We start from the raw sequence: 26,389 nt of genomic DNA on the forward strand, positions 1-26,389 counted from the left end.
ATATCAACATTGTATGTGCGCGCATGGGCATGCGTCCACATGTGCGTGTGTGTGATGAATGACTGTGTTCACACTGGACAGGCCCGGAGGGGTTTAGCTACTGTTAGTAGTGCTTAAAGATGACTGGAGTAAAAAGGCTCACTGTCACATCTCTCTCCCTTTCTCTCATTCTCTTTCTCACACACACACACACTCAAACACACACATATTATCCCTGTTTAAAGGCCTGTGTCCCATGGGCACATAGCGCAGCACTATGACAGGTGACAGGTACTTTCCTTCCTTTCTTTCTCTCTGCGTTCTTCTTACCTCTTTCACACTGCTTCCATCTTTTATCAGTGTAGTTGCAGACCTCTGTGATAAGGCAATTATCACTGCTGCTACCCTTTGTCAGTGTTGTATGTGCTGCGTCTCTGCTCTATCTGTGTGTGCATCCATGTATTATTGGTGTACTGGAAAGTGAGCAGATAGAGTACTGTGTAAACATTTTAGGCAGGTGTGGGAAAAAATGTTGTAAACTAAGAATGCTTTCAAAAATATGGATAATGATTGTTTATTTTAATCAATTTACAAAATGCAAAGTGAGCAAACAAATGAAAAATCAAAGTCACATCAGTATTCGGTGTTATAGCTTTTGCCTTCAAACTAGCATCAATACTTATAGGTACATTTGTACAAAGTCTGGGATTTTGTAGGACACTTAGTGCAGCAGATAAACACAATAAGCTTATTTCCCTTCAAAATCAGAAGATGTCCAGCAGTGTCATCAGCTCAGAACTGGCAGAAACCAGTGGAACCAGTGGAACCCAAGTACACCATCTACTGTCTGGAGAAGTATGGCCAGAAAATCCATCCATCTGACATGGAAACAAGACTAAGGCTGTGCTGTGTCAGTTGGCAATGAGGCCAATGAGGTTTTATTTGCCCAAAGTATAGAATAACAAAAGTTCTCAAATGAAAATAAGGACTGGGCCAGAAAAGAGGTCAAATAAACTAACAGAAGAAAAAACAGACTTAAACAGACCTGCCTAATTAACACAAGCGGGGTTAACTCAAACACTGAACACAAAAGATAAAAGCTAACTTACAAACAAAGCAGATCAGAAAAATGAACTCATTAGAACAAAACCTAACAAAACCAAAAATACAAATTGTCTAAATTGTTAAATTTTGGTGTTGATTTTTGTTTGGAAGAATGTTAGGAAAGATTGGCACTTTTCAATGGTGAATGATGAGGAGGTGTTGTCTTGAGGTTTGAGAAGGGAGTTGATGGTCTAGAACAGAGCCTTGGGGTTGTTGGAGCCAGAGTGGAAGAGGTGGGAGTAGTAGGTGGACTGGGCGGCGTTGAATGCTTCTTTGTACTGTTGTAGGTAGTTAGTGTATGCCAAAAGGTGAACTGTTAATCCGGATTTCTTGCAGAGTCTTTCCAGTTGTCTTTTCCGGGTCTTCATTTGGCGGAGTGTGGGGGTGAACCAGGTGGCAGAGTGAGTGAAAGAAATAGTTTTTGTTTTGGCGGGGGCAAGTTGTTTCAAGCAGGAGTGAGAGTGTGCTGTTGTAGTAGTTAACCAGGTCAGCAGACGGTGGGGGAGGTGATGCAGACAGACAATGGGTGAGTTTGGCTGAGACAGCTGAGGGAGAGATGGTTTTAAGATGTCTGAAGATTATGGTCCGCTTTTGTTTTGTGGTGGGAATAGGAATGTCTATGTCCATGGTGCTAGATGGTCAGAGATATATAGGTTGTGTGGTTTCAAGTCTGCATTCAACCACTGCGTGGTCAGACGCTGGCAATTAAAGTGTGAATGCATTTGGCGATAGCATCATACTTAGCTGGAACATCAGAAAAGTAGCAGCGGCTCGGCAATGTAAACCGCGGCTCCAAGATTAATGAGACGAGAAAAGCCCCTGTCTTCAACGAGGGTGAAGGGCTGGTCGTCCAGCGCCATCATGTCCCTGATTAAATCTCCAATAGATTTAGCTCTCGTGTCGTCTTTTGATGTTTGAAATTCTTCTCGAAAGCCTCACCAATAGGTGCAAGTCCAGATGGCTTCTTTACGGCTGGCTTGCTACTGTCTTTAGCGGCACTGGCATCCTCGTACGCTTTGAACACTCAAATCGGTGGTTATGTTTTAGGTGACCTCTCAGGTTCGACGTATTGAAGCTGGTAGTATTTCTCCCTCCTCATGGTATTTTCTTTAAACAGATACTTAGATACTTATCCATCATATATTACCATCAGAGAGGCGTATCATTGGCCCCAAATTTATTCTCTAAAATGACAAAGACCACAAACATACAGCCACGGTCATTAAGAACTATCTTCAGCATTAAGAAAAACAAGAAGTCCTGGAAGTGATGGGATGGCCCTCACAGAGCCCTGATTTTAACATGTCTGGGATTACATGACGAGACAGAAAGAAGGAAGCCTACATCCAGAGAAGATCTGTGGTTAGTTCTCCAAGATGTTTGGAACAACCTACCAGTTGAGTTCCTTCAAAAACCTTGTTGAAGAATTGATGCTGTCTTGGAGGCAAAGGGTGGTCACACCAAATATTGATTGAAAATAAACTATCAACACTTTTTTTGAAAGCAATCTTCGTTTACAGAATTTTTTCACACCTGCCTAAAACCTTTGCACAGTGCTATACACTTAGGGCCACAGATTTGCCATGAGCCTTGTAGCGAAGTTTAGTATTACATGACTAATAACATGCCTCGGTAAAGTCAGGTCTTGAAGACATTTTTAATGATGTTGCCATGATGTTGGAATTTTGAATATCAGAGTATGCATTGAAATTGCTGCTGTAGTGGAAATAAGTTATTAAACAATTAATTGTAATAACTGCACTCGTCGAAAGGGGGCACCACCTACAGATAAGAAATAATTAATTAATATTGGATCAATATTAATTATTAGTAGATAATCAATCTCATCATATCTGAGGCCAGCTCTCAGTTCAGGGATCATCTGTTTCCAGCTCACAAGGACCTTCTGACAACGACTTAAGTGAAATATATGATTTATTTACAAAGGTGAATAGTGCATAACAAATAATATGATGAATAATAACAGAGTAATGGTAAATGATGAGAATACCGAAATGAATGAGTTTTATGAAAGTGAGAAGTATGAACGAAAATGAGGACGCAAACGGAACGCAAACGGAACCTAATTGCTCCGTACAACTGAATCGGGGACCAAACGCTGTCCTGGTGAGCTCAATCTTCCACAGTGGTATCGTCGGGGAAACCAGGGGTACCAAAGCGTTGAGAACAGACTGATGGACAGTCATGCAGGACTTGACCTCAGTTACAGTCGGTTACAGCTGGAATCTTCCTCAGCGTTATGTAGTCAAAGTGAACAATTGTGAGGTTGCCGTGGAGCAGAGTCTGATGGCGTGTGTTAAAAATTGGTTGTCAATGATGGAATTTAAAAATATTTCTGATGGCCAGTCAAAAAATATCTTCAAAAATATTATTAATGAGTGACTGTCTTGAAAGTTAAAATAAAATTCAGCTTGTACTTTGAAAAAGTCGTGCGTTAAATGTGGGGAGAATAATTCAAAAATAAAACTTAAACACACGAACTGGCGGGCAATAAAAACTTTGAAGACAAAAATGAACTAAGAAGACAGAGTCAAGAGAAAGCTGGACTCTAAAAAGATGTGAGCAAGAACTAAGAGAAGATAACTTAATCAAAATCGAATAACAACTGAAGGAGAACTGGCCAGGCTCTAGTTTAATAACTCCCCAGGGTGTGTCTCTTTGTTACGACATTGGTCTTCGCTGCCTTTTGATGATTTACATATCAGTGCTTTCATCGGTTGGACTTCTCACAATGTTAAACTCAGAAGTAGGATGAGAGAGAGACATGAAATCAAATACTTTCAATGAATGAAACATCATGTCAGCATGAAAGCACATTATCAGACACACTCATTAATTTCTACGACTTTCCTCAATATCCTAATTCATATAACTAAATTATAATAGTAAGCAATGCTAATAACAACAGGAAGGAAAGGTAGATTATATTCAGGCTAGGCTAACCAGTCTTGCTTTGTGGAATATAGATGTATTAAAATGTTATAACAGTATTACTTGTTAAAATTACATTCGAAAGACATTTCTTTAACTAGCTTCTAGATGGCAGTATGGCTTCATGGTAGAGATTTATGATTAAAAATACTTGGATCTAACTTCGCCAAATTTCCAGCCAGAAAGACGAACAAAACTGTAAATTGACACAAATCACGAGTTGAGTTTGTAATTCTGGTCAGAGAGAGATCTTAATCTATTTACGATCTTTATCTCCAGGTGGTCCAGGTGCCGAAGTCTGGTTGTTCTTATCTCTGGTGCTTGTTGGTGAAAAGTATTAAATCCTTGTATGTTGGCACAGGGATGTGCTTAAAAGCTTGTTTTATGGCTTTGTTTTATGGTCTCAGAATTCTGCAAAGGAAATAACAACAGTCCTGTCCATCATGGACTGTCCGACGAAGTGACCCCTCCTGGTGGGTCAGGGAAGAAATAAAATGTTCTCCTACACTACGTAGATGTCGTAGATATACAGTATATTCACTAGATGCCGCATTCTGGCTGGTCAGACACGCCAATGTGGCCGCCATCTTGGGCAGGGACTATAGACATTGCATCTGACTGACTATGGATGTTTACAGATGTTCCCATAAAAAAAAAACACCAAAACCAAGAAACAGGGAATACCATTTCACAAGTGAGAAGATGTTTTATATTATTTAACTGTTATGAAGGTGTTGAATGTATCTCTAAAGCTTATTTTAATTAAACTACAGTATCTTGTTACTAGCTTATGTTAGGATAAGAAAACAAACTATGTTTTTGTTAGTAAGATAAAAGAGACATTTAGAAATCAGCCACTGTATGTCATTGTACTAAGTAGAAAATGTTGTTCCTAAACCATCAGTTTTATACTGTATATAACATTAACCTTAACTGTTAACGTAAGCTAAGCTACAGTAATTTCCTTTGTGGATCATTAAAGTCTGTGTAAGTTTAAGTCTAAGTGTTATTTAACACATACTCTTCCTGTAACTATATCTTGTTTTATTTTGATCAATATTATTAAATATATGTATATTGTGTATATATATATTACACAAGCCTTTCAATGGCGTTGCACATTATCTGCATTTTTAATTTAACCAATCTATATTGTATAATAACTATATGTCTGACATTTATAATAAACCAAACTCATTGAACATTGGTTGAAAATGAGTTATGATGATTTTTATCGTTGACAGACCTCTGCCTCCGTTCACTAATACAGTAAGTAGATGCGGCATCGATAAGATGGCGGCCGCGTTGATGCATCGTTCCAATGCCATCTAGTGTATATATCTATGCTTAGATGTTAATAAACAGAAATTAATTTTCTGTCATAAATAAAACTTAAATGTGAAGAGTTAATGTTCTGTTTTTGTAGTGTATGACTTTCTTGTCTTTAATTACCTGAAACTGTCTAAAATTCTGTGTGCCATGTGAGCATGATGAGGCAATGTACTCAGCCAATTGTAATGGTTGCAATTCTAGGAAATGTGAAGAATACTTCACATCAGCAGTTTCGTGCATAATATTCTTTGTCATTTGATGGGGTAGCAACAACATCTTCGCCATATGAGCCTGAAGTTCAAAATAATGTGCTGAGCTATGAGATTTGAACTGAAGACACTACTGAGATGTCGCCAAAATCTGTTCATTTCCTCATGGCATTACAAAAAAGGAAACAGAAGTGCTGACTGGTCATATCTACGCCTCATTGAACCGAAATAGCACCAACCAACCAACCAACCAACCAACTGTCAGTTGGTTTTGCATGTACAGTAATTTCCTTGTCGCTCTCCATTTTCAAAATTGAATAATGCAGAGAAATGTAACCAAGTTAATATTAAGAAGTCATTTTTAAAGTCCATTATTTCCCTAATGTGCAGGGCTTCACACCACATCACAACAGGATATTTAAAATTACTAAAGTAATTTCACTGTAAGCTCTGGAGTTAAATCCAGAGCTGGCCATCTCTGAAATATCAATTTCATGGTTACCCAAAGCGAGAGTTCTTTCTTCTAAGTATGTTGTGTTTTGCCAAATGTGTGAATAAAAAGTTATTATAATTGTAATTATAATTTAAGTTAATAAGTTACTCGTCGGACAGCATCTATCTATCGTCGATTGTTTTTATTTGGTTAGTCATAACAAGTTGTGTTCTCTCTTCCTACAAAGATGCAAGATTATCAGTCTCTACTGAGTTTTACTCTCTTCATTTGCCACTCCTCCTAAACTGCAGATTCACTCTATCAGACTACTTATTGAGTTACATTTCATTCCAAGTTCAAATGCAGTGGTTTTATTTGTTTTTCTGTCTCCTCATCGTGTTCACATCCTGCACGTTCCATCTTCATCATCAACCATTAGGTCCTACATCATTCAATTTTTTCCAGGCATCATGTCTTCATCCTTTTTTGTATCACACCATCAATAAAGAGTGTTTGTTTCCTTATTTGCTGCCAATAGTTGCTACATTTATTTTTTTTAAAAGGAAAATAGAATAACCCTAATTTTGGAGCATATTATGACATTCTTGTTCATCAACCATTCAGTAGTCGACTCCTTAATCAGTATGCCTCTATCCTAATCTCCATCCTTATACCTATGGTACCATCCCACTTCAAGCGACTCATTCGTGACTCTTTTCTGTTACTCTTTTCTATGTAGTCTTGACTCAAAATGATTACATAATACAAAATAAATTTGGTTCAGAACACTCCACTGCCTCCCCATCATTACTCTACCTTCCACTCTTATTTCTTTCATACATCTCAATTCAACACAATTCCTTTTGCAAAGAGGCCATAGCCATGACTTTGTACGTAACGATTGTTGTCAATGAACACTTTTGACCCTGGTTAACCCTCTCATATTTTGCACCGCAAGTGCTTCTGCAGATACAAGCAGTATATATTAATATTAGTAGCATATGTACGCTGTCACACTCTCACATCAGTTTCACCCTCTAGGCCCACCATCGGCATGGAAAATTCATTGTTACGAATTAAATCATGTCCTGCTCATCTTTTATTTTGTGCTCAACACGCTCCACATCAATATCCTGATGACCAAAGTTCATGCAGAATCTCACTTACAGTAGCTCTAAATGTTTTCACGCTCGTCCAACCATTCATTTCATCCATGCCAAGCACTCCACTGAGTGCAAATCAAAAGAGTCCACATGTTCACACAATCCTGACTGGCTTCAATGAGATTGGTCCTCATATATAATTCGGGTTGTGCTCAAGGTTGCTTTTCCTTGCCATTATCACCTTAGTGCTTGTTCTGGGGGTATCAGGCTTTGGTTCTATAAAACATTTCCAGACAATTTGGATTGACTTTCACAGATTCTACTTAAAACTCTTTTTGGGGGACAAGGACCTGAATCTTCCTGAGATCTGCCCCCACTCTGAATGTCACTCACTGGGTTCCTCTACCACCATCCATCTACAAATTCTGCCCCCTCACTGCCTTCCCTTTGACCTCTCTCAACTGTCGCCTGACCCTCTTCATCCATCCTACTCGACCCCTCTCATCCCATCCCCTTCAACCCTTCTCATCCCTGCATCCATATTCTTCATGACCTGTCTATCAATAAACTTATTTGCATCAAGAAAGGCATGGAATTGAAAGCAAAGAATAATAACACTTTTTATGTCACTTTCTTCTGTTCAGAAATGGTTTCAAACAGTCTCAGTTTTTATTTATTTTATTTATATCAACTTCCCCTTTTCAATTTTGAGTACATGCTACTTTCACCTGCTTGTATGGAAAGGGACTATGGCTGTGGTCTTTGCAGTGTATTCAAGTGAAACAGTCTCATTTGGGCCTTTGTTACCTTTTGATGCCAAACTGATGTTACTAGGCCTTAAGGGCAATGTGGATTAACCAGTTAACCAGATACAAATGCAGTATGCCCACAAATATGTATTCTCAATCATGTTTTACATAAAAATATACTAATTAGATTAGATTACACTGCACACTGCATACTGTTGCTAGCTAGGCTTGCTTGCTGGTGTTTTCCTGTGTGTAACTTCTGATCTTGGCAGAGGGGAGGAATGTTGATTGAAGCAAAGTGGCATGTCCCATCATTTCTTACCTACTGCTGATGGTTAGGTTAATTAGCTGGTGTCTTATAGTGTTATTTAGGAAGAGATGCCTGGTCCATGGCAGAGGGAAGAGATGCCTAGTTCGAGTGTAGTCGCATTCTCATCATTTCTTACCTACTGCTGGTGGCTAGGCTAATTAGCTGGTGTTTTCTAGTGTTTTAATTCTGTGGCTAAACTAATTGTATCTTGTTTCTGACATAGGCAAAAGGAAGAGATGTCTGGTCCGAGTGTAGTCGCATTCCCATCATATCTTACCTACTGCTGGTGGCTAGGCTAATTAGCTGGTGTTTTATTTCTGTGGCTAGGCTAATTGTATCTCAATTCTGACATAGGCAGAAGGAATAGATGTGTGGTTCGAGTGTAGTCGCATTCCCATCATTTCTTACCTACTGCTGGTGGCTAGGCTGGTTAGTAGCTGACCACTGGTCTCCTGGTTGGTTCTCCAGTTGGACTGGGCTTCCAAAGGAGTTTTGCCTTAGATCATGGCACAAGGCATTGTAACATTTCGTCCTGTGTATTAATGAATATGATTAGATTAGATTAGATTAGATTAGATTAGATTAGATTAGATTAGATTAGATTAGATTAGATTAGATTAGATTAGATTATATGATGTGATTGTGCACATTTATGATGTTCATTTACCCCACAAAATTTCTGGAGAGGTGGTCAAGGTATGGGGGGTGTCAGCATGTTCATAAATGCCTCTGGAAAAACCACCATATGACTTCTTGCTGTCAATTTAAACTATTGAAAAAATGTATTGGAATATAGAAATTCATGCGCATGGACTTTGTCTTTTTACTCAACCTTGGCCACCGTCCCGGAAAAGGATGATTTTCAGCAGTTTCACACCATTATAACAGTTTAAATAAAATTAATGTGATTGGTTGACTATAGGTGGGGGGAGTCGTGGTTTAGACTTAACGCTCCCATCGTTGGCGGTCAAGACGGTCCCGACCTCCAGCAACTCAGGTCCTTCAGTCCCCGGAGACAGTGCCCTAGAAGAAAGAGGAAAGCCCTTCCTACCTAGCCCTCCCCAACACCTATTTCCTCCCTCCTGTGAATAACCTGCTTTCTAACAACCCCTCTATTGTTCTCTGTCTCACATGCTTTTGGGTGAATCCCTTTTCATCATGGCAAAGTCAGCTACTTTTTTGTATCCCCTCATTTGAGACTCTCAGACAGATTTTCTATACATCTGACTAACCTTACCACTGTCATGAGAATCTCCTCCTGTTGATCATATGTATGTTAGTAGTTTGAATACACCATTGTTGATTACGTCAATGTCCACACATCTAATATGAATCACGTGGTTATTGATTACACCAGTGTCCACACATCTAGTTCAAGTCACTTCTATGTGCTGAAAATGTTAGTATTGTTAATATCCTCACTTCTAAATGTTAATCTTAAGAAATCTAAACTGATAAGTTCACATCTAAATGTAAATAAAGAAAATAATCTCAACAGTGGACTTACATAGAACAAGATATTGAAATGTTTACTGTACCCAGTGGAAATATTATTGAAGAAAAAATACAGTGGGAAAATAATAAAATACATTCTAATATATACATACAGTATATGCCAGTAGGTTCCCTGTCAAACTAGCAGCCTGTTGTAAAAGCCATTATATACCCATACCCTTATTTGGTTAGTTTGTTTCTGATTGAAATTCTCACCACAATCCAGCAGACAACTTAGCTTTTTTTTTTTCTTTTTAAATCTATCTACCTAGTTGGGGCGGCTAATTGGCATTTGAAAGATTCTTTGGGACGAGTTGGGCAGAGGGGGAAGGAAGAACAGGTGCAGAGAAGTGGAAAGATGTAATCAAAGAGAATGAAGAAGTAACAGTGGAGTGTGGCAGTTCTAGTCAAGTGCCTTTTCTTCCGCTGTCCCTCACCTCTGACCTGGTAGCTCTGTACATGCATGTTAGTTTCAACCTGTATGTGTGTGTAGGTGCTAAAATCACTTGACAGCCCAACTCCCAAAAATGTTCAAAGCTCAAAAAGCTGTGCAAGGACTGATTTCCAAGCTTTTCTTTTCTTTCAGTGTCCTTCAGGGCAGCATCTCCTTACTTTCTCTTTCTGCCCATTTGCATATATTTTTCCCTGCCGCTTCTTTCTCTCTGCAGTGTCTGCTTGGCAGACTTTATGCGCTCTTGTTACTGTTAGAGCCCCTTGTGGGTTTTGGAACTACTCTCTTCCTCCCTTGCCTTTTTCTCACTCTTCACTTCTTCTTTTCTTCCCATCCTGAGAAGAAATGAAGCCTCCGTTTCCCCTCTGCTTGAGACAGTTTTATGAAAGAGGGAAGAAAATGGGAAGATAGACATAGATAGACCTCTGAAGGAGAGATGGAGGCAAACAGAGGGATGAATGGCCTCATTCACAAGCACAGTGAAGCAGACACATAGACACAGCATGCCACATAGACTCTATCACTCTCAATAATCACTGCCCTGTTTATGAAGCTATTGTGGATCAGTTATCATGTAAACTATGACCTCATAGAGAGGATCTGATACAAAATCCATAAGGTGGCAGAATGCCCTGCCAGACCATTGATCTTCAACCTTTATTTATTTTCTTTGTCTTGTGTTTATGATGCTGCTGTGTGCTGCGCACTTGAGATGTCAGCAATAATAGCTCAGCAAGTGAACATTGCATGTCTGCAGACTTCACATTGCAAGGGAATGACACCAATCATAAAGCATTCAAATCCATGCAAATCTAAATGAGCTTCTCAAAAAGAATGTTGGACCTGTTTGGCGAATGTATCCAGTGTCTTTGATGTATACCTGCTAATACCAAGTAATGTTTACTTCCTTCATGTGTCCATCTGTCAGTTGTAAAATATACAATATATAAGGAGAGTGCTGGAGCTGAACGATTCTACAATTGGCACCAGAGATTCCCTCAGATTCAGCAAGAGTTTTTGACACTGTTTTTTCTTGTAATAAACCTTTTTTTGAATACAAGAGAAGACTTGTCAGCGGTGATCACTTCTTTTCATCAGCGCATCAATACACAACACATGGTTATCTGATGGAGGAGCATGTTCTTCGCTCATGAGTAATTACTATATCTGGTTTGTTTCTAAACATCAAACTTCAGCTTGAGTTGTGGTCTACTACCAAATTCTAGAGGAAAATAGGCAGCCTTACAAAGCAAGCAAGTACCATCCACATGATCAGAGCTCTCACTTAAATCAGTAGAGCTTCCGGATTCTTCTGAATTTACTGATACATTGAAACGCAATGCCAAACACAGACAGATTTTAAAAATCGTTAAGGCAACTCTGGGATGATATTCTGGCAGACAAATAAAATAAATATACGGGGTTTGGAATGTTTTTAAACAATAGTTTAGTTTAAAAACTGTTTGTTTGTTTGTTTGTTTGTTTTTTTTGTTTTTTTTTTGTCTGTCAATTATCGGGGCACTCTAACCATGTTACATATTTTCTTGGTATTGATTATACCATTGCATTTTCATTGCCAGTTAATAGTAGGTTGCAAACTTGGCTTAGCACAAAATAAAAGTTGAAAAGAGCACACAACATGAACTGTTTATTAAACTTTAAGTATGCCCATGACATTTGTCGTCAAAATGGTTAGACCTGTTCTTACTCAGGATTCAGGAAGTGAACTTTGAAGCTTGTGCTCTTAAAGCCCACAATTCATCCTGACCATGAATAAATATAGGACTTGATTCACCCAAAGAAACATTGTTAAATGTGGAAGACATACGTACGTGGCTTTATTTAATAGTGGTGTACAATCTCAGATATCCACAGCAGGCAATTAAAGTATTACACTAGAGTGCATTTAAATTAAGTGTCTTTAATGCAGTTGTACTTCAGTTTAGTGGACTGCCCCACCTCATTACACTGCAGCAGTGATATTATTATACAACACAGTGCACACAATGCACGGTTTCAAATGTAGGAATACTTGTTGATAATGTAACATAACATGATAAAACAAGTAGAGATTGTAATGGCCTGGTAATGTCAAGTCCAAACGGTCATTCATATATGTCTCACTTACGCTTGCTACTGCTTATGTTGCAATGTTCCAGTGTTCAGTGTAACGTCCCTGCGCCCATTTCCACTATATTTTGTACAGGAGAAGTCGATTGGTGATCATACATCCATAGGTTTGATGTGCCATCCATCTTATCCATATACTGTACATACACAGAGTTAAAATTAAAAGATTCACTACTTTCACAACTGACAAAATCGTTTTTGAGTTTCATACTAAAGTGTTTCACACTACACTAGTTCAGGTGGGATCAGTCATTGTGTATCTTCTGTCACTACCTGCTTCAGGATTATCAGCTCTTGCTTTTTTTCAGGACTGAATCAGAATATATACAGAGGACAAGCATTCTTCTCTAGAGGTTACTACTGTAAATGGGTTCAGTGTGAACTGTCACTGTAAGGTATGGACAGTGGATTTCTCAGTAATTACATTACTCATAAAAGCTTATTATTGGCATTTACCTTCATTCTCCCTCTCAAAGTATCACCAGGCTGCATTGTTGGGCGTGCTGGGCGATAGCAGGAAAAGCTTCCTTTGTTTTGGCCTATACCTGCAAGTAATGACAGCTTGCACTCTTATGCAGTATTTCTGCAACTGTTTGGAGAATGCCTCTGCAGCTACAGGGTTGTTATTCAGACTAATTTGTGAGAAGCGGCTGCAACATCAGAATAAAAGGTTGTATGGTGAGGGACGATTGTGATTCGATATGCTCAAAATGCGTATAGGTGACTACATGGGTTCATATGTGTGTATTACTTTTGGTTGTGCTGTAATGCAGTGACAATGAAATCGGTAGCAAATTTGTTCTGTGAGCAACTATTCTTGCTGCTGTTGTGTGAAAAACAAACAAAAAGCCTGTCTAAAGACACTGTACTGAGAGACATATAAGGAAGGGATGGATGAGAGAAATATGCAAGAGAGCATGGAGTACAAGAGAATAGATATCAGTCTCCAAAATACTGCACTGTTTCAGCAACATATTTCCTCTCCTGTCATGCCTCATGAAAACAAGAAATAAAGTGATGCATATACAGTATTGTGCACATGACTGAGAGAGCTTTCCAAGATGCACAGAGACAAATAAATTAATCAGTGTGAGGATGCAGGGATAGCTGCAGGAGAAGATACAGGCATGCACAGGATAGATATTCTATAGAGTAATGCAGACAAAAGAGGAATCTCCGATTTATAGAGCAGTATGCACAGTGAATGAGAGATGTTTGGCAGAGGGATGTAACAATTAGTAAGTCAAAAAACAGGAGACTGTCAAACATATAGAGATGCTGGGAGAACAAGTGAGGAGAAGGCAATAAGGAATAGAGGTAGAAGAAGTCTCAAGAGACCTATAGTGTCCAGTGCTTTTACTGTGGCATTGATGCACCATGCCTCTGGTTCCCTCCTCTCATTAAAGCTTTATGAAGCAAGCTTAGCACACATTTTATTACAATGACGCCACTGTCTGGCACATTCCAGTCTTGCGGTGGGGTGGTGCTGGTACAGGAGGTTGCAGAGAAACAGAGAGAGACACACCAGAAATGGAAGTGTGCTATATAGAAAGCAATGTGAGTGTGAAAGGCAAAGGATCAGAGAGCGTAGATACAAATATAGGTGGTTCAGGGAGTGAGGTAATGAAAGTTGGAGAAGAAAACCAGAGAGAAAAGGCAGGTTAATAAAAAAGAGTTTAGTTATGTGCTCTTTCTCTTTTGCATATGGTTGCAGATGGCTTGGTATTATTTAAAAATAGAATGGTTTGGGGTTTAAGGCTGTCAACATTTCTGTAAGATTTGATGGATAAAGACTCAAGAGTACGTGTTGCAAACAGACTTGTCACAAACTGGGCTGGAAGTTTCCAATAAATCAGTTGACTTTGGTGCTGTGTTCCAGACTGTTAGCCAGTATGCCCACGTGCACAATGGAATTGTCTGCAGCTTTAGTTTGTTTTTAACCCCAAAGCTACGATCCTGCTAAACAAATTAATCTAAAAGCATGTAAATTGTATTTTCCCTGATGCTGCTGTCAAAGTCATTCAGTTGTATGTTTATTTTCTTTTGTACTTAGACAGTGTCTGGACATCATTTATCTCAACTAAGAGTCATTTCTCGCCAGGCCGCTGCCATCATGGATGAACAAGCATCATTTTCTTTGTGTTCTAATCTGAAACTGCTTGTTGTTTTCATCAGTCCTTGTCATTTGGTTGTTGTTTAGATTTCAGATTTTGTCTTCTGAGGACTTAAATGTGTTAAGTTCAGTGATTTAGGGTTTACCACCTTTGTGCACTTCAGGTACTTCCGTTGCCTCAGGAAAATATAATTATAAGTTTATCGCACACTGTCTCATCTCTCATGATGCTGTGTGCTCCAAAATACCAAATAAAATCAGGAGATGTAGCAAAATGTTTCTTGAAAGTCACCAGGAACATTGACTTTAAGGACACCATGACTCAGCTTCTGCTGAATGATGCATGCTAAGTACGGCTAGAATGCTACTTCTCTGAACTGAAAACATTTAGTTCCAGTCATAATCAGAGACTAAATCCATACCTTATCACTTCCTGGGTGCAGGGGCCTCAGCTTTAATTGCCACAAGCCGAACCGTCAAAGCTGCGTCTCCCTCAGTGTTTACCCCCACTGAGGCTTATAGCTGATAATGGAATTACTCTGAGTCCCAGGAGGAGGGCGGGGGAGAGGAGGAGATAGAGGGATAGAGAGAGGAAGCGGTCATAGATGGAGAGAGGGAGACGAGATGAAGGAGAGTGGATGGTGGAAGCTGAAAGAAAAGGGATGGATGAGGTGTCTGCCCCGAAAAGAGAAGAAAAGGGAAAAGGTATGACATGGTGTCATGCAAGAGGTGATCAAAAGATAGACGAAGGGAGAAAAGGCTTCAGGGTAATGTCTGTCAGTTGCCATTACTCTGCAGTCCTCCTGTCTTTCTGTTTACTTCAGTGTGACGTATTACAGGGTGGAGAGTGAATTATGACGCATGACAGAGCTGAAGTTCAAAACATGCGAGCTTGAAAGCACCTTGCTGAAAGGATGAATTGAGCTGAAGAGGGGAGGAAATAAAAGGATAAAAGAGAAAGGACACCAGCATTAAACAGTGTAAAAAGAAAAAAAATGGATGACACAGTTTTAATTTTTACCTTTCACTCACTTCATTCTTAGAAAGTGAATGGTTGCAATGTGTAGATGAACAACAAACCAAAACAGAACAGATTTTTGTAGAAAGAAGACAGCTGAAGACATCAGAGGTCTTCACCCTCCTCTCCTTCACGGTGGAAAGCTTTTGGGCGTTTGGAAAATGATTTCACATTTGAAGAGAGCTTACAGCTTGGTCAAGGTGTTTCGTATCTGCATGTGTGTGCGCATGGATGGATCTTAAGGATGTTAAGCCCTAAGCAGGTTGGGTTATAAGTAATTTCCTTAACAACTATAAGCAGCAAAGCCAAGTTTTTACTCGTGGAAATGATTTTGTGCTAGTGCAAAAAAAATGAAAATTGCTTGCCAAGGGCTTAGAGGGCAGTCTTATTCAATCCAACCAAACATTTGTGCTTAACTACATATATACGTATATGAACAGACAGATGAGTATTTTATGTACTGGCGTTATGAATCTGTCTTAGTGCTCTACTTGATAAAATAAAAGGTGTTTCTTAGAGGTTTGGAACAGGAACAGCAGTTGATGCATTTTGGAGATCTGCTCAGTTTCAGTGGTAAACAAGTTTGTGAGCCTTATTATAATTGAGAAGATGCTGTACGGCTGACACAAGCTGAAGTTGTCACTCATTAAAATGGTTGACATGTTTAACAAGAACCTATAGCTTGAATCTAATTAAAGGCCGTGTGTTGTTCTCCATTTCTTCATCTTGTCTGTTCTATTCTGCTTTCTTAGATTTCTGTTTTGCAAATTTATATTCATTTACCCTCTTTTTTCCTTCTTCCATCTGAATCTCTTTACCCCGAAACCTCATCCTTTCCTTCTGTCCCCCATTCTTCTCTTCCCTCCTCTTGTCAGTCTGTTCTCAGTATTCGAGGGGAGTCTTTGCCATCTTCGGCCTTTACGACAAGCGCTCTGTGAACACGCTGACATCATTCTGTGGGGCTCTGCACATCAGCCTAGTGACACCCAGCTTCCCCACCGAAGGAGAGGGCCAGTTCACACTGCAGCTTCGGCCGTCAATTAGAGGGGCTTTGCTGTCACTGTTGGACCACTATGACTGGAGCCGATTTGTCTTCCTGTACGATACAGACAGAGGTAAATACACAAGGATGACATGGTTTCTTAGAATGTAAAGAGTCAAACTATTTGATTGCCACAGAGTTGTTTTTATCCTTTATGTTCTCGGGTTGTCAGCTCATAAATCTTGCCCATTTTGTGCACACAATATTTCAGGAAGGCCTTCAGGGAATTTCTTAAAATTTAGTACTCGTGTCAACTTTGATTCAAGGATGAAATCATTCACATTGAGTCATCGAAGCTACAACTCAAGAATTAACATGATATTTCCAACAAAATTTCTTATAAATGTCTGCTTAGATAAAATAGTGACATTTTATATTTTTGATGTCTACATAATGTTCTGAAACTTCTGTAACCTATATTGACATGTACATTTTTTTATAACTTTGTACGTTATATGACAGACAACTACAACTTGCAGTTGCAGCCATGAAAACTTGATATTGTTCTTCTTGTCTGTCTTTCACTTCATGTTTGTTCCTTCTTGGTTTTAAAGAGAGAATGTTTTGGGAAATGTTTGCAAAACGAACTGTGACTTTATCAACTGTAACTGAAGCACCAATGTGTTCTTGTGGCACTGGCAGAAAATTGTTTACATGGCACAAAACCTTATCACTTGTGTTGCCAGAAACTACTCATAGAATCATGTTAACTCATTAAGGACAAACTCATCTAGCTCTGCATGAAAAAAGTCTCTCCCCATTTTCAAAACTGTACTCTTTGGCCTTGTTTGTCTATGGCCCTACATTCAAAATTCAGTCATGAAAGATTTCCAATTTTGTTGGGTTCAAAACACATTTGCATGAAGAATCTGGGTTTGGAATGGAATTGTATTATAACATCATTAACTCAAAGTACTCTGTCTGTAGTAGTCTGAAGTAGTACCTCCCATATTAAGCATTGTTTTGTCATGGAAGTGCAGAGGCTGTATTAGTGAAACTGAACATGCCTGATAAAGGACACGCTTGCAGAAACAAGAATAAAATGGGAATGTTTGACGCATTATTTTTTCTCACACACAGAAAAATTCTTTGCCACAGGGAGTGAAAGCCAGGTCAAACATGACGCATAGTCCCCAGATAACGGTATAGTGGTGTGTTAGGGAATCAGTGAGTTACCCACTGTGTGTGTGCATGTGTGTGTGTGCTCTGTTTTACTGCTGCCAACATCCCTGTGGCCTAAGTTGTCTGGGTTAGTACCCGGGGGGAACAGAGGAAAGACAGGTTAGGTGAGTCAAGCTGGTGGAGCAGCCAAAAGCACAGAAAGTAGGTGTGAATCTAGGGAAGATGAACAAGTTGACAGGGAAAGGGATAGCAAGAGGAGAAAGTGGAGGTAGATGGTTGGCAGCGAAGGGAGGCAGACGAGAGATTACATAAAGGGCAGAACAGAAAGGAGGAATAAGAGGACAGACATCGGCTCTGTGGCTCTGTGGCTCTGTGGCAGCAAGAAGGCCTGGTTTTGAGTCCAGCTTGGGTTTGCATGTTCTCCCTGTGTCTGGTTTTCTCCCTGGGTACTTGGGTTTCCTCCCACCTCCAAAGATGCTGGTTAGGCTGGTTTATTGATTGTAAATTGACCCTAGGTGTGAGTGTGAATGGTTGTTTATCTCTGTGTCAGCCCTGCGAAAGACTGGCGACCTGTCCAGGGTGTACTCCACCTCTTGCCCAATGACAGCTGGGATAGGCTCCAGCACCCTCTGTGACCCCAGTGAGGATAAGCAGTAGTAGAAGATGAGGACAGACAGGATCACAAGTCTCTAGGGATATACCTTGCCACATAGCAGAGGGAAGTGGCAGGGTGACACTTGAGAGAAAGCGGGGGAAAAGTAGAGAAATGGACCGAAGGATGGATGCATAGAGTTTGGACTGTACTCACCCATGATTTGACCAAGGCAAGGCCCTTCATTATAGGCTCCCATCAGGCCCTGGTGCCAGTAATGTGCTGGAAAATGAGCAGTAACACTGTAATCTGTTTTATGCTCACTGCTCTCCACAGACAGTCCAGTGACACACACAAACACTGCACGCTGTGGCATATTTGAATACTTCCACATTCCCTACAAATTCAAATGCATGCGCACAGGGTCGTGCATAAATGTGCATACAACAGATGAAAATGTGTGCACCTGTGCAAGCACTGAATCAATTGTACAGACAATACAAACCAAATATCCGCACATGACCAAATCACGGCTTATTATCATATAACATTTGAGGATATGTTGTGTAAGGCTGTGTGTCTCTTTGTATCATGTGACTTTTCCTTTTTACCCTATTCCCACTCTATCTGGAGCAATCTAACAACTTGATTCATCATAACAATAAAAAAAGGAAAGTGTGTGCCTGTATTATAAAGGATTGTCACTGTGATAGTGAGTTATCCTTAATTACGGTCTTATTTAAACCAGTCAAGACAGAAGTTCATTGTAGTACAATGCAAATCATTGCCACTTGTGTTGTCATCTGCTGCTCGTAGAATCACATTAACTCATTAACTATAAACTCATCTGACATCACACGGAGAGAGACAGCAGCACCCTGTTTAAAACCAAGCTTGTGTGTTTCTCAGATGAGTTATATTTCAATTAGTTCTAAAACATAGCAGTGAAGATTTAAATTTTAATTAAATTTTCCTTTTAACAGTATCATTCACAATGGACCAGGCAGCATGGTTTTTCCAAGTAGCTCTTTATCATGACAAGTTCTATGGGTTTGTTGCCAAAGTTAAATTGAGGCTTGTTACTTCAAGTACTAACCACCCTGATCCTCTTTGGAAGACAAGACATTGGAGTTTGATAAATGAGATATGCTGATGAATCTGTTGGAAGTAATGAATACCCAGAAAGGCATTTTTGTATCCACTAAAACTAAGACAAAATAAAAGATTGAACACTGGTGGGACTTTTTACCTGCAAAATATAATTACCCCATTTGCCAATGCAGCATCTTCTTAGAACAGCATTAATGCTCTTTCTCTTTTTTTTTTTTTTTACTCTTTGTTGTTTAGGTTATGCAATACTGCAGGCAATTATGGAGAGAGCAGGCCAAAACGGATGGCAGGTCAGGACACATGCAAGCACACATACATGCTTGGAAACCTGCTGGTGGATCACACAGACACAAGAACATATGACCTCATGCAGCATACATGTGTAATTTGAACAACCACATCCAAACACACCTAGGGCACTTAATTATATTTGGTGTTTTGTCATTCATTCTTCAGGCACCATTGTAATTTGCTTGCAGTTTTCGTGCACGACCTCATTGTTACCTATTTGTATTCATGTGCGTATTGTTTATGAATATGTGCGTGTATGTAAAAACAGGTGAGTGCAATCTGTGTGGAGAGTTTCAATGAGGCGGCATATCGCAGACTCTTAGAAGACCTGGATCGACGGCAAGAGAGGAAATATGTTATTGACCTGGAGCCTGAGAGACTACAGAGCATCCTAGAACAGGTAATACCGATCAAATTAACTAAAGTGCCTTAGCATGTGAAATTAACCATAAGAGTGTATTGCATTAACGTTTAAGGTAACGCAGTACATTGTTATATTTAATTTCTCCTAACCTTTAAGGTAACACAAAAAAAAAACAAATAAACAAAAAAAAAATAAAACAAACACAGTTCCTCACATGGCCAATAGAAAGTGGTTCCAAAAGTGAGCCAGTCATCATAGACTGCCAACATATCCAACAATGCCAACAACTTTAATGCAGAAACAAATAGTTTACAGTCTAAAAAATGTCTGTCATTCACACCTTTGTTTAATACAAACTGCCTAAATGAAATTGACATTTTCGTCAGGATAAATAATTAATTTATGTAAAGTGATACTTATAAATACTGGCATGGCCCCATGGATAACTGGGTGCCTGAGATTGCCATCTGACATGATCTGTTTGGGCATTATCTACTGAGTCAGATACTGCAAAGATGGCCACCCCAAGTATCACCCACATCGAGCTTTAAAACTGCTCTTCAGAAAATATACCGTATAATTATAGTAAAAATAATCATAATAATAATAATCATCATCATCATCATAATAATAATAATAATAATAATAATAATAATAATAATAATAATAATAATAATAATAATAATAATGCACTTTATTTGTGGGCACATTTCAAACACTCAAGTTCACTTTACATAAAAGATACAGTGCAATAAGATAAAAGCAAATTAAAGAACAGAACAATGAGTGGGTTAGGCGGTTTGACTTGAAATGTGTCAGAGAGTCTATGATTTGAATGTCAGGTGTGGAGCTGAGTGACTGAATGCTCTAGGAGGATGTGAGGGTACATGAGGGTGTGTATAACTGGAGACGTTCAACTAGATATGAATGAGTTTGGTTGTGAAGGGCCTTGAAGGTGATTACCTGTATTTACCTTTAAGGGGAAGTTGGCAAGTAGACAAGTAAAGATGGGTGTCATCCACGTAGTAATGGGCATGTACGGAAATCTATGCTTACAGAAGATATTGCCAAGTGGAAGAAGACAAATAATGAACAGTAGTGGACCCAGGACGGAGCCCTGGGGGACTCCTGTGATGATAGGTGAGGGTGGGATCTGAAGTGCTTATTTGAGACAGAAGCAGGTGATGCCAATGGAGGCAAGCCATTCAAAGAGGATGTCGTGTCGTGAGAGATGTGTCAAAGGCTACACTTAGGTCAAGGAAAATCTGAATACTTAAAAGTCCAGAGTCAGCTTCTATGAGCTGTGTTTGTGCTGTGGGATGGACAAACACAGACTGGAATAATCTATGGGTAATGGAGAGGGTTCATCCATCTTCATATTCAGTCAGTACCTCCAAATGTATTGCTGACAGACTGATGAGTAGAAGTTTCTAATAATAGGATATAAGAGAAACAAACTGAGTGTAAAATATTCATATTTAAAAGTGTCCGTTCTTTGGTGTTGATTTACTGCTACATCACAAGCTCCATCACCACTCAACACTCTATAGTCCTCTGCTACAAGAACGCCATTATTTAACTGCAACTGTATAAAGATATTTGACACTAATCTGAAACTTAAATGACTCTGCACGATTTTAGACCATTACATTTTGCTTTATTGGTTTAATGGTTTTATGTGACAGTGTTACTAATGCTGTGATTACTAGTAACAAGACAGATATTACACCACCGACCCGGACATAACAGTTCTTAACACTGGATAAAGAGGTACAACCACGTCACAATGATACATTATTACAGACTTAAACCACAGAATCGTGTGTCAAGTAATGAAAACTGTTTTCACCTATTTTCTATATTCAATGACACACAACACATGCAAGAAGATACATTCCATACACATGCACTAACAATTACTAACTCTACTTAAAATTTAGTACATGCTGGATTCTACAGGCAAACACACACCAGCCTTCAGAAACACAGTCACATAGTCCTGCAGCTATACGTGAACACAAACGGACAACAGTATCAGCATCACAGACAGACTGTTTTTTTAATTGGCTTCTGTGGTATGTGAACAGACAGACGGAGACACACGCACGTAAGTGTATGCTGAGACAGGCATACAGGCAGATACACACACCACACACTCCCATCACAGTCAGCTCTGCAGTGCTGGCACTGACTAACATCCCTGCTCTGAGACAGAGACTGCTCTGTTTGTCTGCCCTCGCCAGCTGCGATGGTGTGTGTGTGTGTGTGTGTGTGTGTGTGTGTGTGTGTGTGTGTGTGTGTGTGTGTGAGTATATGGCTGTTGATATGTGCGGGAGAGAGAGACGATTAAAAAATGTGAGCAGTTTATTAATGAGGTGTGTGCGGCTCTTTAATATGAATATGCAAATTCCCCCATTGTCAAAAATCTCACAATGTGCCACATTTCACCGCATAGCTCTGTACAGATACAAATGTGATGGGTGTCAGTTTTCAAAATAATTTACAAAGAAACGTGGAAGCTAACAAGGCAATTCATCAGGTTTTGTTTGTGTGCAGATCTTTTAATCATTTGAAGCAAGCTGGCTTCCTGAGAAGTGTTAATAGCCAATGAGTTGCAGCTTTGTAGACCAAATGGCACAAAACTTCTTCACTTCTTAAGCTTTTATTTTCATTAACAAAAAGCAGCCATCACAGTCTTAAGGAAAGTCTGTCTTTGTAGTGATTTCCCGACAATGCTCCCTTATTCTACTTGATCCTTATTCTGCAACTACATTCCTTTCGGGTCCTGGCAAAGCAGTAATGTTTTCTTTCTCTCTCATTCCAGGCTGTCAGTGTGGGGAAACATGTAAAAGGTTACCATTACATCATAGCAAACCTGGTAAGAACTCTTAATTGCTTTGCTTTCAGCTGTTTGTAGACACATTTGCTACAATGTTCAGTAACAAAGCTGAAAAGAAAAACAAACTATGTTTGTCAGTTCAGAAATGTTTTTTTGTTTGTTTGTTTGTTTTTAGATTCCCACTTCAACCAGTTATTCGTTTTACTCTGGATTTGTCATGTTACAATTTTCCCCTTTACCAAGTCACAGCTGTCAAAACCTGCTGAAACCTGCACCAATAAATGAAGTATTGTTTCAGCCTCAAGTCTGTTCAGCAGTAGTTCTATGCAGGATAGTGAAAAAGAGGTCATTGTGCTCAGGTCAAACTAGATGGGCTCTCAGAGCCTTTAGCAATTAGCATCCATCAACTCACGATGACCCCCACATGTCTGTACTCTCTATCTCTGTCTCTGGGCGTATCCTGAATTGATCCCTCTTCACCACCACTTTACTATGAAGTGTAACTCTGCATATATTATACTTGCAGCTGTGGTGCAGTGAAATAGATGAGGTAAACTGAGTCTGAGAAAAGTTGTTTAGGAGCAGTTTGTATACTTTTGCTTTTTGACATCTGTTGCCTGCTTCATCTTTCTTTCTTTCTTTCTTTCTTTCTTTCTTTCTTTCTTTCTTTCTTTCTTTCTTTCTTTCGTTTTTTCTTTCTCCCAGGGTTTCAAAGACATATCTCTGGAGAGGTTCATGCATGGTGGGGCCAACGTGACTGGTTTCCAGCTGGTGGACTTCAGCAAACCCATTGTTATAAAACTGATGCAGCGCTGGAACAAACTTGATCAGCGAGAGTACCCTGGATCTGAGAGCCCTCCTAAGGTAATGAAAACATACTGGCTTTACTGATCAGAAATCTGTGTTCTCAGAGTTCTCGCTACCTAAAACAAACTGTGTGACAACTGTACAGCAATGACAAAATAAAACAGCAAAGCTTCCACTGAGACGTACTTCAGAAACAGCCATATTGTATGCAGAAACAAAGATATTTACACCACACATCAGGATCTATTTAGAGAGGATGGCATTGGTGTGTGCAAATTAATTGAAGGACATCTATTATGCATAATTATGACAAATACATTGAACTCTACAAAATAAAGGCAACAGGGTTTAAACTTTCAGACCCATAAACACTGATAACTAACTATCTTCAAAAATTTCAATTCCTTTGCAACCACAAAAATGCTGTTTTGCCTACATGACATTTGCAAACATGGAAAGAGTTTGATGATTTAACATAATAACAGGAAATCAGATACCTCCAGTGATAATAAATGCCTACAGTTTGCTGCTGGCTAATTTGTGCTGTGTACAAACTAAGCTCACTTTGCTTTAGGCCAATTGATAGCCTCAGGCCAAGTGAAAATCTTGTCTGATAATGTGCAGTGTGAGAAGCACTACTGGGACTTGGCCCTTCTACAGTGAAAACTGTGTTTTAAGCTGGCTGCTTTTGGCCATCAGTCAAAATCCCTTGACTACTGGTGTGCCTTAAAATGAGTTTGCCTGGAGATGAAATGCTGAAATGTTATGAAAATGACCAGACATAGAAATATGGGCATTCGTCGGCATACCCACCATACTGAAACATATCTCACACATATCTTCCCCAAGTTACATATGATTTAGTAGCATATCTAATAGTTAATTTGGCAGTTTTATAAATAACTGTCCATCTATAAAGCATCTAACCTTTGCCCTGCTGCTGTGGAAAACCATGTCCTAAATTAAACATGCTTAACTACATTTGGTAAATATAATATAATTGCTAAGATTATAAAGTGTAGACATTGAGGTAGTAGTTTGTGCAAGACAGGGCAGTGCAAAAAGGTGTGGGGGAAAAAAAAAAGGGACAGGGACGAAGCATTTCACTTTGGGGCTGGAGTGTTAACAGAACGCAGATTGCCAGGGCAGGTCAGTAGCAGAAAACCTGTGCGCACTCATCTGCTTTACAGACTCAAGGTGGCAAATAATACACAAGCAAACTCCCACCCCTTCTGGTCGGCTGCCATGTAACCTTATTTTCTAAAAACAGTGAAAATAAGAAATATTACACACCTAAAATGACGTGATCATGTCTTTCTTTGCTATCTAGTGCTGCTGAGACATTTATCTACCTCCCTATGATTCAAAAATTCATTGCCTCCTGTAATCTACATTTTACAAAGAATTGGTGTGAGACCCAGGTTCTTTGACGCTAAAGAGTACTGGTTGGTCCTAGATTAAACTGGGAAGGATAACGTATGGGCTGGGGATGTCACGATTACTGGATTGCACAATTAATGGCGCATTTAAGCGCTACAGTTAATTGATCATAACGTTTCCTGAATACCATCAGAAAATATTATGCCGGAACCACGGTTAAGGGCAACTGAAATGGAACAAAAACATGTCACGCAACACCCACACAGTGTTTCCTCTACAATCATTTAGGAGCGGCGGGTCGCCATTCCTAAATCCTAGCCACCGCTCCTTCAATTTTTTTTAGTGACGCAAATACACCAATGTCGCATGTCTCCAGCATGTCTCTCAGGTGCTCGCAACTACTAAGGAAAACAACGGATAACTATCTTGCTCATCACCTACTCTTTACCACTGGTCACTTTGTAAACTTCCTCAAGTGTCTCAATCCGCTGGACGGCGCTTGGTTTATCAGTAAAGAATGAGGTTATTGTGGCCCACAAGTTTAACACCACGTCCGTTTCTGTTTATAATCTCGTCTTTTGAGCGCTGGCATTCTCATAATTAAATTATCCAACGTTTCCTCAAGTGGTTTTCTTTTTGCTCAGGTGTATGTGTGTACAAATACAAATATTGGATCATATATTTAGTAATATGATTGTATTTTGGCATCAAAAGACAGAAATAAAGGAAACTTTAAGACCTTTAAGGAGTGTTCATGTGATTTTACATATGAATAGATTTGTGAAATCAATCAACATATAATAATCGTGATTATCTTAATATCGGGATAAATTCTCTGACATAATCGTACTAAGGAAAACTGTAATTGTGACATCCGTAGTATGGGCTATAAGGTAGCTAATCCTATTGTCAAAGTTGTATCATTGTTACCTTGCATGTCGATTGGGATTGAAAAGTCGCCAATGTATTTGCCGATGAATTAGCCGATGAATTAGCCTACCTAGAAACTAAGATGCAATGGGATGTCAAAATAGGACACCACTAATCATTGAATGGAAAAGGCATACTGGAGCTGCCAGTAACTAGTCTGACAGTGGAGTTTAAGTTTGCTAAGGCTAGAGTGGAGATGACTCAGTCAAAAGATCCAGTAGTTAGGTGTGCAGCGCCCACGATTAAAACAGGGAGGAAGTGGAATCCGAAAGATGCAGTACAGCAAGCACAGGCTGCCCTAAGACATAGGGATACCATAGGTCAAGTACAGCAAGGGCGCGGAGTCCTAGGACTGTGTGCAGGGAAACCTCTGTGGAGCAAGGCGTCAGAATGAGTTGTAATGTTGTTTTCCATGTGTCCCAGAGACAGAGCCAGAAAATGGGATGCTAGTTGACTCAGTTTTGTTGTGGTTTCCTCCAAGATTTGGATTCTATAGTCATCATCTGTCAGTCACATGCCTAAAGGCTTCTTTAGT

At 39.5% G+C, this 26,389-nt stretch overlaps 1 protein-coding gene across 6 annotated transcripts in view; it reads left to right on the top strand.

The window, feature by feature from the left end:
• Window positions 1-26,389, top strand: part of gria4a (glutamate receptor, ionotropic, AMPA 4a) — a 127,811-nt gene that overhangs the window by 43,090 nt on the left and 58,332 nt on the right. For all 6 annotated transcript variants that reach the window (XM_047593476.1, XM_047593478.1, XM_047593479.1 and 3 more), the window contains exons 3-7: window positions 16,253-16,492; window positions 19,481-19,533; window positions 19,803-19,934; window positions 22,723-22,776; window positions 23,443-23,601. In XM_047593476.1, the coding sequence (XP_047449432.1) occupies window positions 16,253-16,492; window positions 19,481-19,533; window positions 19,803-19,934; window positions 22,723-22,776; window positions 23,443-23,601 (638 nt within the window). The remainder of the gene's footprint in view (window positions 1-16,252; window positions 16,493-19,480; window positions 19,534-19,802; window positions 19,935-22,722; window positions 22,777-23,442; window positions 23,602-26,389) is intronic.

Source organism: Mugil cephalus, chromosome 9 (assembly GCF_022458985.1).
Source record: "Mugil cephalus isolate CIBA_MC_2020 chromosome 9, CIBA_Mcephalus_1.1, whole genome shotgun sequence".
Lineage (NCBI taxonomy): Eukaryota > Metazoa > Chordata > Actinopteri > Mugiliformes > Mugilidae > Mugil > Mugil cephalus.